Here is a 14,072-nt window from a genome sequence, read left to right on the forward strand (position 1 = left end):
TTAATTATAACTATTATGCATTTTAATTAATTAAAACAAGTTCAATTTTGAATTGCGCGCACTGTTTTGAAAGTTTAGTATTGAGTTTTTCCTCTTCTCTTCGATATGTTTCGTTAAGTTTCGTTCAAGCAAGTTGGCAGCACTAAAAATACATTTGGAAATCAGCTGTGCAATTTGAAATTTCTGCCAACACTGATAAAAATTGCAGATTTTAAAATTGGAAATTAGATAAAATAAAATAAAAGTATACGTTTTAAATAAGGTTTGAAGTTCACCTCAAGAAGAGATAAAAGTTAAGACATTAAAGAAAAATACCTTTTTATGAAATTTAATTATATTTTTGGGTACAAGAAATCGAGCCAGATCGCAAATATTTACTGGGTGGCAGCCTTCGAGCCACTTGCCTTAAAATAAAAAAGCGTGGAAGTAGAGCGGATTAAGCGCTTGCCAATAACAAATTGATCGAATTTGGGTGACGAATTTATACCTGAATACGGAAAGCAGAGAGTCGCAAAGCAAAAGCGTAAATAGGCTTAAACGGTAAATTGCGCATGAAACATGCTGACAAAACAGGGTGTCGACTCGGTGAAATTCGCACAGAATAATAACTTGCAATTGTTGCTGTAGTTGTGTAATATTTTGAAAAGTGCGAAAGTCAGCAAACAACAACAAACACTATAAAACATCATCGCCTGATATCGTAATGTGTGTGTGTGTGTGTGTGTGTGCGTGTGTTGAATTGCGCTGTTTAAAAAAGCGAGTGAACATTGACATTTATACTATTTATGATTTTATTTGTAAAGTGAAAATGCTGTGCACTTATTTTTGGAGATGACTATTTACAAAATTCATTTTCTATCTACTTTTAGGCTTAATGAGATAAACGAAACCATCAAATTTTACATGCGCAACGAAACGACGACAACAAATCCAGAGATAAACAAATAAAGTAGACAGTGATTCGGAAATTCAAAATTAAAAACAATACAGAACTTTGGAATTGGATTGGCAGCCGCCCATCTTCGACAGCCTCCCAGTAAGAACCAAAAAAAAAAACAACAACAGAATCATGAATCTACTGCTGCACCACAAAGGATCGCCAATGAACATGAGAACGCATTACATGTTTCAGAATTTCTACAAGCGCTGTAAGTGAATAAGCACAATCGAAAACTTTCCATTGATTTTACCACACAACATCGCTGTTTGTGTGTGTGTGTCCGTGTGCGATTGTGTGTGTGTGTGTGCGTGCCTGCTGTGGTTTTTGTGCGCGTGTCTGTTTTCTCATATTTTGTTTTGACTGCATATTCGCGCACAGCTGATTCAATGTTTGCATGCACAATGGGAAATTTAATTACCCTATTGCATTTGTTTGGAATTTCTATGGCAATAACAAGGAATTCCCCGGCTCAGGTGATTTTTATTTGCTTATTCTATTTTCAGTGTGTCAATTATTATAGATTCCTCCAAGCAGTCAACTAATTAAGCAAAACTGGTTGTTTCATAATTTAGTTTCGATTCACAGTTCTTATGCAAACGTATTTATTTTCATATCTCTTTTCCGTCACTTAAGACGGCTTATCTTCCTGCTAAAAATTAAAAATACTTATATAGCCAATCTGGCTAATATGAATTCATTATACGCGATAAGGGTTTACTATCGTAGACTGAATTGTGTTCATTTTGCAGTGTATCTTAATGAATTTGTCAATTGGTAAATCTTTGTTAATTAAACAAATACTTCATGATAATTTGGCAGTGTTTACAAAACCAATTTGAGAAGAAATCATTCGCTCACTGCTCAAAATAAACAGATATACAAAGGGACAAGTGCCAAAATATACAGATAGACAAATTGACGCCTTTCTTTATTGTTGACGCACTAGCAGACACCCTGTACGTTGGCCTGAAACAAAGTACAGTCAACACAGTTCACCGGCAACCCACGCAAATCACATAATCGATTGCTCGGCCATTGGCCGAAGGTTAAATGCGTTTCGCTTTTCTGTTAACGTAGCTGTTGCATTTTGTTTGTTACCTTCTCCTTTGTCATCCTCCCTTCTTATCTACGCAGTCGGCGTTACCTTGAATTATAAATGTATACATACGTATATAAATACATACATTACATGTTCTGAACACTTGCCAAGAATAGAAAGCGAAAGAGAAACAAAGAACACAAAACTGAAAGTGCAGCAAACATTTTCTGAAAAATATTCCCTAGATTTTCTGCGATTTATTTATTTCTTTCATTTAAGTATTCTTTACATAAGTTCCGTACTACAATAACTACAGGTGTTAATATATTCTTTTGTTTTTTGTTCTTGTTGTGATTTGTTTCTCAGCTTATCTTTCGTAGTCTAGTGATTGCTTATCACTTGCAATCTTTTTACTGTTCGTGAATAATAATTTATTATTTTTATTTTGCTTATTTTTCACTCATTCAATTTTGCTTATTGAATTGCATTATTTTGTCTTTCTAGATCTTAGAACAAGCAGTTATGCGTACAGTTCAGCGAAACATGTTGCCCACAAAAGCGAAGCTTCATTGCATCCGGAGTCCATGGTGCTGAAACAGACGAGGTCATTTGGTGGTAACTCGATGATCGCCTGCCCGCATCATATTCATCGTCAATATTACCTTTCGGGTCATGGTCTCCGGCATTTTCATGCGAGTCGCTCACTCTTTGATACACCCTCGAAGATTGATGCGACAGTGAAAAAGCTGAAGAATCAGCAAAAGGAAAAGGTTGAGGAGATTATGAAGGAAGTGGCCAATGGAAAAGCCGCAAAATCAACCACCGAATCAGCCGCATCTGTGACAGCAGCTGTTGACAGTAAGACGACGGCTTCTTCTGCCCTTGAAACCAGCAAAACAGCAACGGCGGCAACGACAACGACAAAGTCGGAGAGTGAGTTAACAGTGGCCAAGCCGAAGAAATCATTACAGCAACGTATTTGGGATGAGATCGTGCACTATTATCATGGTTTCCGGTTGCTCTTCATTGACACGGCCATCAGTTCGAAGTTGCTTTGGCGCGTCCTCAATGGAAAGACGCTGACAAGGCGTGAGAATAAGCAACTGCAGCGTACGACATCGGATCTGTTTCGATTGATACCGTTCTCGGTGTTTATTATTGTACCGTTTATGGAATTGCTGCTGCCCGTGTTTATAAAATTCTTTCCGGGCATGCTGCCATCAACATTTCAAACGGCTAAAGATCGTCAGGATAAACTACGACAGTCCCTGGCCGTCCGTCTTGAAGTGGCCAAGTTCTTGCAGCAGACTCTTGGTCAAATGCCGGTGCAACACAGGGAACACAGCAGTGAGGAAGCCAAACAGTTTGAGACCTTCTTCAATAAGGTTCGCAGTAATACTGAGCATGTGAGCAGCGATGACATCATCAAGTTTGCAAAACGATTCGATGATGAGATCACATTGGATTCTCTTACCCGTGAGCAGTTGGCGGCTTTATGCCGTGTGCTCGAGTTGAATACCATTGGTACCACAATGCTAATGCGCTTTCAGTTGCGGCTCAAGCTGCGCTCCTTGGCCACCGATGATCGTGTGATCGCCCGCGAGGGCGTCGATTCACTCAATCTGTTTGAACTGCAACAGGCGTGCAAGTCACGTGGAATGCGTGCCTACGGCCTGACAGCAGAGCGTCTACGCTTCCAATTAAAGGAGTGGATCGATTTGTCGCTAAATGAACAGGTATGATTATATTGATCATTAACAGAACATTAATTGCAACTCAGACAGCTTAAAGTAATTAAAAATTAAGTTTGTATCATATCACATTTACATATGATAAATGAATTTGAAAAAATATTTAATGTATATTATGTATTAATGGAATTCTCTTAAACACAGGTGCCGCCCACGTTGCTGCTGTTGTCACGCGCCATGCTGATATCTGATGATAGCATTACGACGGACAAACTGAAGGAGACAATGCGTGTGCTGCCAGATGCAGTTGCCGCACATACGCGTCATGCGATTGGTGAGCGTGAGGGCAAGGTGGATAACAAGACGAAGATTGAAATTATTAAAGAGGAGGAGCGTAAGATTCGTGAAGAACGCGAAGAGGAGCGCGAAGAGAATATTGCCAAGCGTACAGCTATTAAAGAGGAGCTGACTGCGCCGTTGTTGTCCGAGGAAGTTGTCAAAGTTCAAAATATGCCCGATAAGGAATTGATAGCCGCGAGTGAGGACAAGGAGAAGACCATCACTCACACGGACGTGCAGTTGCTTTCTGATGCGTTGAAAACGCTCTCAACGGACAAACAATTGGTTGTTGAAAAGGAGACAATCAAGGAGCTTAAAGAGGAGCTTCGTGACTATCAAGAGGATGTCGAGGAGCTGCGTGAGGTGCGGGAAGTGGTTAAGGAGCCAGTGCGTGAGAGTCGGGCCGCTAAGCTTCTATACAATCGCGTCAACAAAATGATATCGCAGTTGGATAATGTGCTCAATGATCTAGAGCAACGCCAGCAGAAGATCAAGCAGGTGGATACTCCCGAGCTAGGCCCAGAATCTACCTCTAGCAGTCCTTCACAAATGGTGCACATTGATGAACTTGTGTCAACCATTCGACGCATGAAGGAAGCCTCCGATGAGGAGCGCTTCAAGGTTGTTGAAGATTTGATGGTCAAACTGGATGCTGACAAGGATGGCTTCATTTCTGTCAACGAAATTACCAAAGTGGTACAAAGTATTGACAGCACGGCCACAAATATTGACAAAAAGCAGCTTGAAGAGTTCACCGATCTTCTTGTCAAGCAGGCAGCCAAGAAACGTAACGAGGAGCTCGTTCGCATCGATGATCTCATGCATAACATCAAGAAGTTGAAGGAGACCAGCGATGAGGCGCGTCTTAAATACATTGAAACCGTGTTGGACAAATTCGATGCGGACAAGGATGGTGTCGTTACCGTCAATGATATACGCAAGGTAAGTTGTGAGTAATTAATCTGAAGAAAGCCCTAATAATGGTACGTTTGTAACTTGCAGGTGCTGGAGTCCATTGGACGCGATAACATTAAACTTAGTGAGACTGCCATTGAGGAGCTCATTTCGTTGCTGGATAAGGAGCAGATACTGGAAGCAGAGCAAAAGATCGAGAAAGCTATTGCAAAGAGCATGAAGGAGGCGGAGAAACTTAAATTGGAGGTTGAGAAGAGTGATAAGGACATGGCAAAGTTAGTGGATGGTATACATGATTCGGCAAAGGAGATACGTGACATTGCCACCGAATTGGGCGCATTGGATAAGGATATTGCTAAGCAGTCAAAGCCAGAAGTAATTACTCCTTAGCTTTTTATTTTATTGACAAACTAAATGGTTATATTATAATTTATTTCTTTTGTTGTAGACCGATCTAAAGGACAATGCAAAGACATTGAAAGATACTGCAACGAAGCTGGACGAGATGGTGTCCAAATCGCCGAAAGGCGACAACAAGGGACCAGGCTCGCCACGTTCTCCGCCCAAAGGATCCGGTGGTGGTAGCAGCAATAGCAGTTGCAAAGCGAGCGGCGCCAGTAGCGATGAAACAGCCACGAAGGCTGTGCTGCGCGAGGCAGCGGAGCGTCACATAGAGAAGCTGCTTCCCCAAAAGAATATCGAATTGCCGCCAACGTTACCAACACCAGCTGCGTCCCAGACGAAGACAGCAAACTCCTCAAAGGCAGCGGCCAACGGTGCGTCTACGACAGTCGCGTCGAAGAAACTGATTTGACCGTCCAAGACGAAAGCCAAGCTAGATTCCTTGACCAGCAGTAATCCAGAACAAGTACCTAAAGCGAAATAAGATGATGATGTCTACCCTATGTCCATTGTATTTAAATGGGAGTTTTGCTAACTATTAGCATATATACAAGTACTGTTAACTCGAGTAGCTAGTTGACATTAAATTACAAATCTGTATTTAAATTGATCCTAGACAAGAGTAATATTTCGCGAGGCTGTAGTAAGAAAATGTAAATGCAAGCACAAATCACAAATTAACTACATTATCTATATATTTATAAATACAAGCACATACCATTTGAGGGTGTCTTAACTAAAACTACCTTAAAACTATTTACTTTGTTTTCTACCGCCCTAGTTTTACATTAATTATGTTGTCGTACGAATGTGCTGATCAACAACATCTTGCAATTAGCGCAACATTTAGCGTTTGTGATCATAAAGCGAACTGTTTGTTTACATATTACATATTATTTCTATTCATTTAATATACACGTATTAAATCTACAACTGCAAGGGTTTAACAATTGAATTCCGATGGAAAAATGCTTGAGAGAAAAGCATTAGCGAAGAAACTAAATGTAACAATAATAAATAAATGAAAAACCACGTGATAATTTTCTAACAATAATTAATGTGTGCTTAACTCAATTAGAAAACAACTTATAAAAGTGTTTTGCAAAAAAAAAATAAATAAATTTAGTATAAAGTAAAATCAAATGCGAATTTTAATTATATGCTTAGAATTTTCTCGCTTAAGTGATTATCAACTACTTGGATTAATGTCCATAATACCAAACCTGGGAAGGATGAGGACGAAAGCAATTTTGAGCAATTGCCAAATAGCCGAGGAAACCGAACAATTACAAAATCATACTTGCAGTTGTACACTGGGCAATAAAAGCATAAATATTACCACAGAATGTGCAAAAACTTCATAACTTTGCTGCTAACCACTGACCCATAAATCCTCTTGAAATTGTGCAACTAAATTGAAATGGTATGCAAAATTGGCAATGGAATGTGTGGTCTAAACAAAAATTGGCAACAATGCAAAAATTATGGTTTGCTTTGGATGGTAGCCGCAAATAGAAATAAACTAGTATAAAGAAATCAAGTGTAAGTAATTATAACTTGCCTCTTGTACATATTAACTAGTTAATTTTATAGCTTGGAGATTTGATGATATAATGAATTGCTTTGGGATAACCCCGCCCAGATACTGATTGGTTGCAGCAATTGGGTAAATACGAGACAGTCAACTTTGGCATCGATGATATCAAATACAAACAAAACTCGAAACGATGCAACAAATACTTAAGACGCAAAATGTGTTTAAAGGTAAATAAAAGTATAAAAAAATGTGAAACAAGCCAAATAATAATAAACTTCAGTTCCATTGGGAGCTGCGGGCCAGCGAGAATTGTTGTTTGCAATCAAGGAAAACTCAACAAGATAGAGAAAAAGGGGGGCGATGAATAGATGAGATGGAATGATACTAACAACTCAGAGTCCAAGAACTGTGAAAACCAGAATAAGTAAAAGGGGCGATAAAAGTTTGTCCAGCTAAAAGTGCTTGGAATGCAACAATGAAATTCGTAAGATGTCCTGAATTGCAGACAGTCAGACTATCTGAAAGTCAGACGACAGACTGCAGACTAAAGTAAATTCAAAGTGGTTCCTCACGAAATAAACTTAATAAAGTGGATAGACCAAAATAAGTTCCATATGCAGTCACTCAGTGTGCCAACTCTGTCAATTAAATAAGACTGAACTCAACTTAAAAAATAAAACCAAAAATATGCAGAAAATGTTACACAAACAATTAAAAACTTGTGGACTTTCATGAGTCAATCAAAGGCTTCAGAGCTCGCAATAAGTTGCAGACAACTTGGCCAGCTTGCTGTCAGATGACTTTACAGTCGAATGGATCACTTTAAATGCCAGACGCACCACAGCAACATCACAGCACAACATGCATACAAACAACTCAGCATCAAGCCATTGACGAAGGATGCCGTTGTCTCCTGGAGGGTTTACGGGTTTACGCAATTTGTAGTTGTTGTGCATTGGCAATCAGACAGACTGACGGGACAGGCAAACAAATGAAGCAAAAGAGTTCGAGCAACATTAATTTCTTAAAGAAAATAAGGGATATGGTAAAATTGTGTTGCCTACTTTTAGACATACTCCTATAAATCGATTAGCACTGCATGGAATTTTTGTGGTATAGTCTCCCTTGGATATGAATCTAATAACTAAGTCCTGTTACTAAGTTTGACAAATTAAGGTGCTAAAAACTAACATTATTAGATTAAATAAAAATAATTTTTAAAATAATCGAAAAGCTTTCAAAACATTTAAGATCAATCTAAGTATTTAATAGAGTATACCAACAAATCAAAGTTTAAAATAGATAGGAGCTTAAGGATGCAAAGCTTTCTTGCTGATTCATCAAACCCTTTTCACAAAATTTATAGGTATTCTTTTTTATTTGGCGATAGTAAAGGAACTTTAATTAAATACCAAGTTATCAATTACATTAAAAATGATCTAAAACAGATTAATGAACTCAAGTATATGCTTTGGTTATTCCAAGCTCAAATTCATGTACTCTTACGATGGAACCAACCGTAACGCCAGCTGGTTGCCTCCGGATAATTGTACTTATCATCCGGAGTTCGCTCGTAACGGGTCTCCAAATAGGTGGCACGCTGTCCACTGCGAAGCAATTGTAGCTCATCAACTGGCACAGACTTCATGGGTTTGGGACAATGGTCGAAGTAGTTTTGCTCCTCCCGGGACAAATGATAGTCAAAGATTTTGGACGAGGAGGGGCGAAAGATACGACACGAAGTCACAAAAGGACGAGAGATTCGATTAAGAGTAGCAGCTCCAGAACGAACTCTTGCTGTTGAACAAATATCAACCGACTTGGCCTTTAATTTGGGCGTACTCCTTATAGTAACTGGCGATTTGATAAGCTGCTGCTTCGGCTCGGATTTAGCTACCTGCAAAGTTGTCTTTGGTTCTGAAAGCTTTGCATTGGATTGGTTCAGATAACGTGGCAATGTGATCCTGTTGGATCTGACAGGACAAGTTGCTGGGAGTGTGGACTTGGAAAAATGCGGCTTGGCTGAAAAGCTGTTGCGTTCATTTTGGAATTTTGTTTTTACTTCTTTATTTTGATTGTTAAACATTGTTTGATTGTGGATATATATAATTGTGACAATTAAAGCATTTAGTAACAGAATATAAACAAAAATAAAAACAGAGAAATATCTTGATTTCATATCACCAAAAGCCGGACGATTTGCCTCCAGGCGGATTCTTTACCTTGATGGATGAGCGCACACCCGAAGTGTCCAGTTCCTCTGAGATAAATCAGATTTATTATTTGTATACCATATGTATTGGCTGAAACTTACGGCTTATTGAAAACGATGATTCCTGCAAATCTCGTATACCCTCAACGCGTCCACGGGCTCCCTCTGGCGTAGAGGTTGCTGTATTAGCCGAGAACATGACAGCAGGTGGCTCCGGAGCAGATAGTTGAGCGTCTAGTTCGGCAATCTTACTGCTCTCATTGCCATTTTGTTGCTCCACCTGCTGCTCCTCTGCCTTTCCTTCAATACTGTCGTAAACAAAGGCTGGTTTTAAGGGTGTGGGAATGAAACGACCAAATCCTTCGGCAACACGAACTGAACCATTTTCCACACAGATTCGACCACGCACCAGGACATACTCCGGCACTCCATGCACTGTCATACCCTATTAAATAACCAATATTGAATTATACAAATAATTTATAAATACAAATTTACCTCAAAAATATTGAAATCGCAAGCGTGATGATGAGTGTCCTTGGAAATTGTGCGTGTGGCCTGAGGATCCCAGATGACAACATCAGCATCCGAGCCGACCGCTAATAATTAATCATAGTTGTATGTAAATAAAGCTAAAGGTTGTTACTACCAATTGTTGCTTACCGATTCTTCCTTTTTGTGGATAAATGTTAAATATCTTAGCCGCATTTGTGCTCGTTATGGCAACAAATCTGCAGGCATCCAAAAGTCCGGAATGTACACCCCTCTCCCATACCAGAGACATACGATCCTCAACACCATTTACGCCATTTGGTATTTTCGTAAAATCACCTAGGCCAAGTTCCTTCTGATTCTTGTTAAAGGTACAATTATCACTGCCAGTCACCTGCAGATCATCGCTGTGAATTAACAGAAATTATATATTTATTTAATGATAGTAATATAAATCGAAAGTTTGGTTTGGAATAAATATGAATGAAAATGCAATAATATCTGATATAATATACCCAAACTATATACATACTCAATACGCCAATAACTCGTTTAAATATGTCCTTGACGTAGCATTTATGACGATGAGTACGGCAAAGCATTTGCCGGACATAGTGAAGCATGAACATAAATATATAGATGTTACAACAGTTTGTAGTCGGGTTAAGGTGAAATCAGAACAAGCTAAGCCAAAGTTAGTAAGAGTTAAATGAGTTAAATTATCTGTTAGTTAATCTCACCTGGCTAGCAGCTTCATCAGAAATTCCGGAGTGGTTTTGTCGGGCCTCAGGGGCGGACTGAGCACATGGGCAGCTGCATGTCCAAAGTGCTGGCAGCGATAATGAGTGCCGTCTGTACCAAGTGCAGCCGCAAGCGTCTCACCAAATATGTACTTTTTGTTATAACGTTGACGGGCCCGAGCAATCTCGACGCCAGCCGATTTGCTCATAACATGGACCACATAAAGTGGACAGTCGACCTGTTGCATAAACATGAGTATCAAAACAATTATAACATTAAAGCCAAACTCACCTGATGTGCCAAAATGCAGGCACGATGCACGGCTTCAGCCTCGACTTCCTCCTGGCGCGACAGCTCATGTCCTTCGGGCCCAGTGACGCCCTCGGCCAGCAAACGTTTAGCATTCTTGGCTATAATATCACCGTTCTCAGCATGTACCTGGTTGGACATTATCATGAAGTATTTAAAAACATCCAAGTTAAAATTTTGTAATAAAATTGAATGAATACTTTAAAATCTTTTTTACTCACCATTGCCACCGCATTTAGGCCTCTAATGCGTTCAAAGACATCGAGGAGATCGGAATCGTTTAATTGATAGAGTCCCTTGTAGGCCATAAATGTTTTAAATGAATTGACGCCCAGCTCATTGCAAAGTATGCCAATCTCTTCGGACACCGATTTGGACCACCATGTGATGCCCACATGCAGGCCATAATCGCAGCAGACTTTCGGATCCGCCCAGCTGCGCCACGTGTCATAAGCCTCGACCATGGACTCATTTTTATTGGGCAGTACAAAATCAACTAATGTCGAAATAATTCAAAATGTTATCGGGAAATTTTCAGCTAAAGAATATACTTACTTATCATAGTAGTGCCACCAGCCACAGCTGCTTTGGTTCCATGATAAAAACTATTAAAAAAAAGTACAGTAAGTACAGTTGAATATGGATGCATCTTAAAGATACTTACTCATCCACGGCCACAGCATTACCAAAGGGAAGCTGCATATGGGTATGGGGATCAATTCCACCAGGAAGGATTAATTTACCACTTGCATCGATAGTGCGAACTCCCCCTGGTATCGTTATATCAGTGGAAGGTCCTACAAATCTACATTAGATACACGCAGCTTTAAATCACATTTATGAATATTTGTTTAGGTATAAACTAACTTTATGATACCATCTTCAATATAAACATCCGCCTTAAAAGACTTATCATGGTTGACAACCTCTCCGTTTTTTATATAAACACGATTCTGGGCACTTTGCAAGTGAATTGGCACTTTTTTAACAGGCTTCGGACTGTTTGACATCGTTCTGAAATCTGAAATTCTAAATTGCAATTAACAATGATTTTTTTTTCGCATTTAAAACTTAACATGCAATCGTTTAAAACAAGCGGTTGACCTTTTGTATAATATAGTATGTATAGTTTATATCTTATTTTTGTTGCAATCTAATCTAGCTTCTAATCCGAATGCATTTATCGCAATTAAATCGTTGACTTTAACACAAATATTTGATGCAAATATAATTGTACAATGCTCTAGATTTGAGGTGTTCGCAATTGCGCGTGCTCGCATATAAATATAAATCATACACTGAAAAAAATACTTAAAGCAATACAATTTGTACGTTTGGTATTTATGTGTTGACAACATAATGGGAAGCGCACAGATTAAAATCACGAATTCTACTTGAACTCAAACTTGTTGTGACAACGGGAGCATTAAAATGTAACTTGAAGTCGCTATGGACATAATTTCTATCCTATAGATACATATGTTTGTTTCCGGCACGTTAAGACATCCTTATTATGTTTATGCTCAACATGTTAGGATATATATACATACACTTATGTTTGTAAATATGTAGATTCATATGTGTAAGCTCAAGAGCCGATAGGGGGCCTGGCAATATTAAGATTTTCGGTTTGTTGTAGGTAAAAATAGCTTACTAGACGAAAATGGAACTAATTATTAACGAAGCGGCTTGTGAACACATGTTTGCATACATATTTACACCAAGGTACATATCAAGCAACTGCGAAAAGTACTTGCAAACGCTTTTTTAATGTGCTAAGCAAAAAAAGAGCACATAAAACTATTTAAATATGACTTACACACATTGCTTGATTTATATATATACAAATATATTCAAATAAGCACACTTTTACAAATATCAGCATCATCTATGCGTTCAAAAATAAAAAAAAAACAATTAAAAATTTTATTGCGTCTATATATACATCGAATTTATATATATACACATACAGATGATAGAGAGAAACACGCATACGTTAAACTTTAATGCGACATTTTCTTTTTTTTTTTTAATTTATTAATTATATTCAAATTAAATAAAGTTTTACTGAAGGAATTGCTTTTCAAAATTTTCATTTTTAAATATTTTCTATTTAAAATTACTGACCTTTCCGTACACCTCCACTTTCTTCGAAAAGATCTGATAAGACTGAAAAATAAAATGTTAATTATTACTTTGCAGTATTGAGCTCAAATGGAACTGTTAACATGCTGTTAACTTTAAGATCGTTTAAGTATGTATCGATAATTAATCGAGTTCAAACATTTGCTTATAATTAAAAAAGATTCATGTCTTAAATGAAATCTAAATGAACATATTCCATTTTAAAGTTATATCGAGATTTGTCAATTGATTTATAGTTTTGTTCATAAACGTTTTCATTTGCCAATTTCGATATTTTTTTTTTGTAGAATGATAATCCCAATAGTAAACGGGATTTATGTTTATATTCAATTTTTGTGCTAGTGTGAAAATATAAAGTGGATTATACAGAGATAGCAGACAGGCCACAGTAGCATTTTCCTTCATTTTTTTGTCAGTCGCTTATTTTTTTATTCCTTTGTTTGCTTGTTGGCTTGTTTGTGTGCACAACTCGAGTACACAGGAAGGCACAGAAGCACCGAAGCCCTGCCAAGGACCGTGAACCGCACGTTGGCCATAAAAATATCGTAGATATGTCGCCAGCCGTGAAATGTTTATATGCATGTGGGTCGCGTGTCCTTCTGTGGCCGACAGTTGCAATTGCAGTATTTGAACTGAAAAAGGAAACTACATAAATGTAATATGTACTCGTATCGACAGCTATCGAAATCCAAATCCTAATCCGATCTGTGCCAATAACTTTAAGTGAGCTCAGGAACCTAATCCTTACCACTTTTTCTTTATTTCACTTTTTTTTCTGTCATTCTCCCAAGGCAATGATTTAATATAGCTCTATTGGCTATTTCCAATTACTATGCTGTGCTCATCAAAACCCAGAAATCCTTTGAGGGTATTTAGATGTTTAGTTAAACACAATTTCGTTGTCGTCGCTTTTGTTGTCGTTGTTTCCACCTGTTTTCACCTACAGACTGCTGCATAAATTAGAGGATAAGTTGAGTCTTTTCTTTCTTATTTTGTTTCAGCAAATGCCGAGGAATTTATGCTCAATTCGAATCCTAGTTAAGCATTCCAATGACAGCCACGATAAAGTGTTTCATTCTCCCGATGGCTTGTAAATATTTGCTCTTAGCGAATGCCACATAAAAGCGTAATATAAAAGAATAGAAGAATAATCGAGTACCTAAATGGTTGTTGAACACCTGTTTTATTTTTGGCGATTTTCTACCAATTCCGAATGTAAGTTAAACTTTAGTTAATTTGCTGTGAATTTAGAAGCAGACAATTGTTGATTTTATTTGTATTAATCGTAAGAAAGTATATTTGATTTATTT

At 38.1% G+C, this 14,072-nt stretch overlaps 3 protein-coding genes across 4 annotated transcripts; 1 reads left to right on the forward strand and 2 right to left on the reverse strand.

Annotated features, from left to right (window-relative positions):
- Window positions 1-381: 381 nt before the first annotated feature.
- LOC117785909 (mitochondrial proton/calcium exchanger protein) lies at window positions 382-6,380 on the forward strand. Its single transcript, XM_034624174.1, has 6 exons — window positions 382-540; window positions 870-1,148; window positions 2,484-3,715; window positions 3,875-4,951; window positions 5,012-5,299; window positions 5,373-6,380. The coding sequence occupies exons 2-6, from the start codon at window positions 1,070-1,072 to the stop codon at window positions 5,736-5,738; spliced, it is 3,042 nt and encodes a 1,013-aa protein (XP_034480065.1). The 5' UTR covers window positions 382-540; window positions 870-1,069; the 3' UTR covers window positions 5,739-6,380.
- Window positions 6,381-8,239: 1,859 nt separating this feature from the next.
- LOC117784851 lies at window positions 8,240-8,953 on the reverse strand. Its single transcript, XM_034622692.1, has one exon. It carries the CDS (start codon window positions 8,947-8,949, stop codon window positions 8,356-8,358), a length of 594 nt encoding a protein of 197 aa, XP_034478583.1. The 5' UTR covers window positions 8,950-8,953; the 3' UTR covers window positions 8,240-8,355.
- LOC117784850 (dihydropyrimidinase-like) lies at window positions 8,902-12,785 on the reverse strand. Of its 2 annotated transcripts, none has more exons than XM_034622691.1 (11): window positions 12,745-12,785; window positions 11,485-11,631; window positions 11,282-11,422; window positions 11,173-11,222; window positions 10,839-11,113; window positions 10,600-10,746; window positions 10,308-10,546; window positions 9,739-9,974; window positions 9,574-9,674; window positions 9,178-9,520; window positions 8,902-9,123 (listed from the first exon to the last, which is right to left on the reverse strand). In XM_034622691.1, the coding sequence occupies exons 2-11, from the start codon at window positions 11,625-11,627 to the stop codon at window positions 9,044-9,046; spliced, it is 1,755 nt and encodes a 584-aa protein (XP_034478582.1). In that variant the 5' UTR covers window positions 11,628-11,631; window positions 12,745-12,785; the 3' UTR covers window positions 8,902-9,043. The 2 variants fall into 2 exon arrangements, with proteins under 2 accessions (XP_034478582.1, XP_034478581.1); XM_034622690.1 differs by having other exon boundaries at window positions 11,485-11,638; window positions 12,745-12,782.
- Window positions 12,786-14,072: the final 1,287 nt, after the last annotated feature.

Source organism: Drosophila innubila (assembly GCF_004354385.1).
Source record: "Drosophila innubila isolate TH190305 chromosome 2R unlocalized genomic scaffold, UK_Dinn_1.0 1_C_2R, whole genome shotgun sequence".
NCBI lineage: Eukaryota > Metazoa > Arthropoda > Insecta > Diptera > Drosophilidae > Drosophila > Drosophila innubila.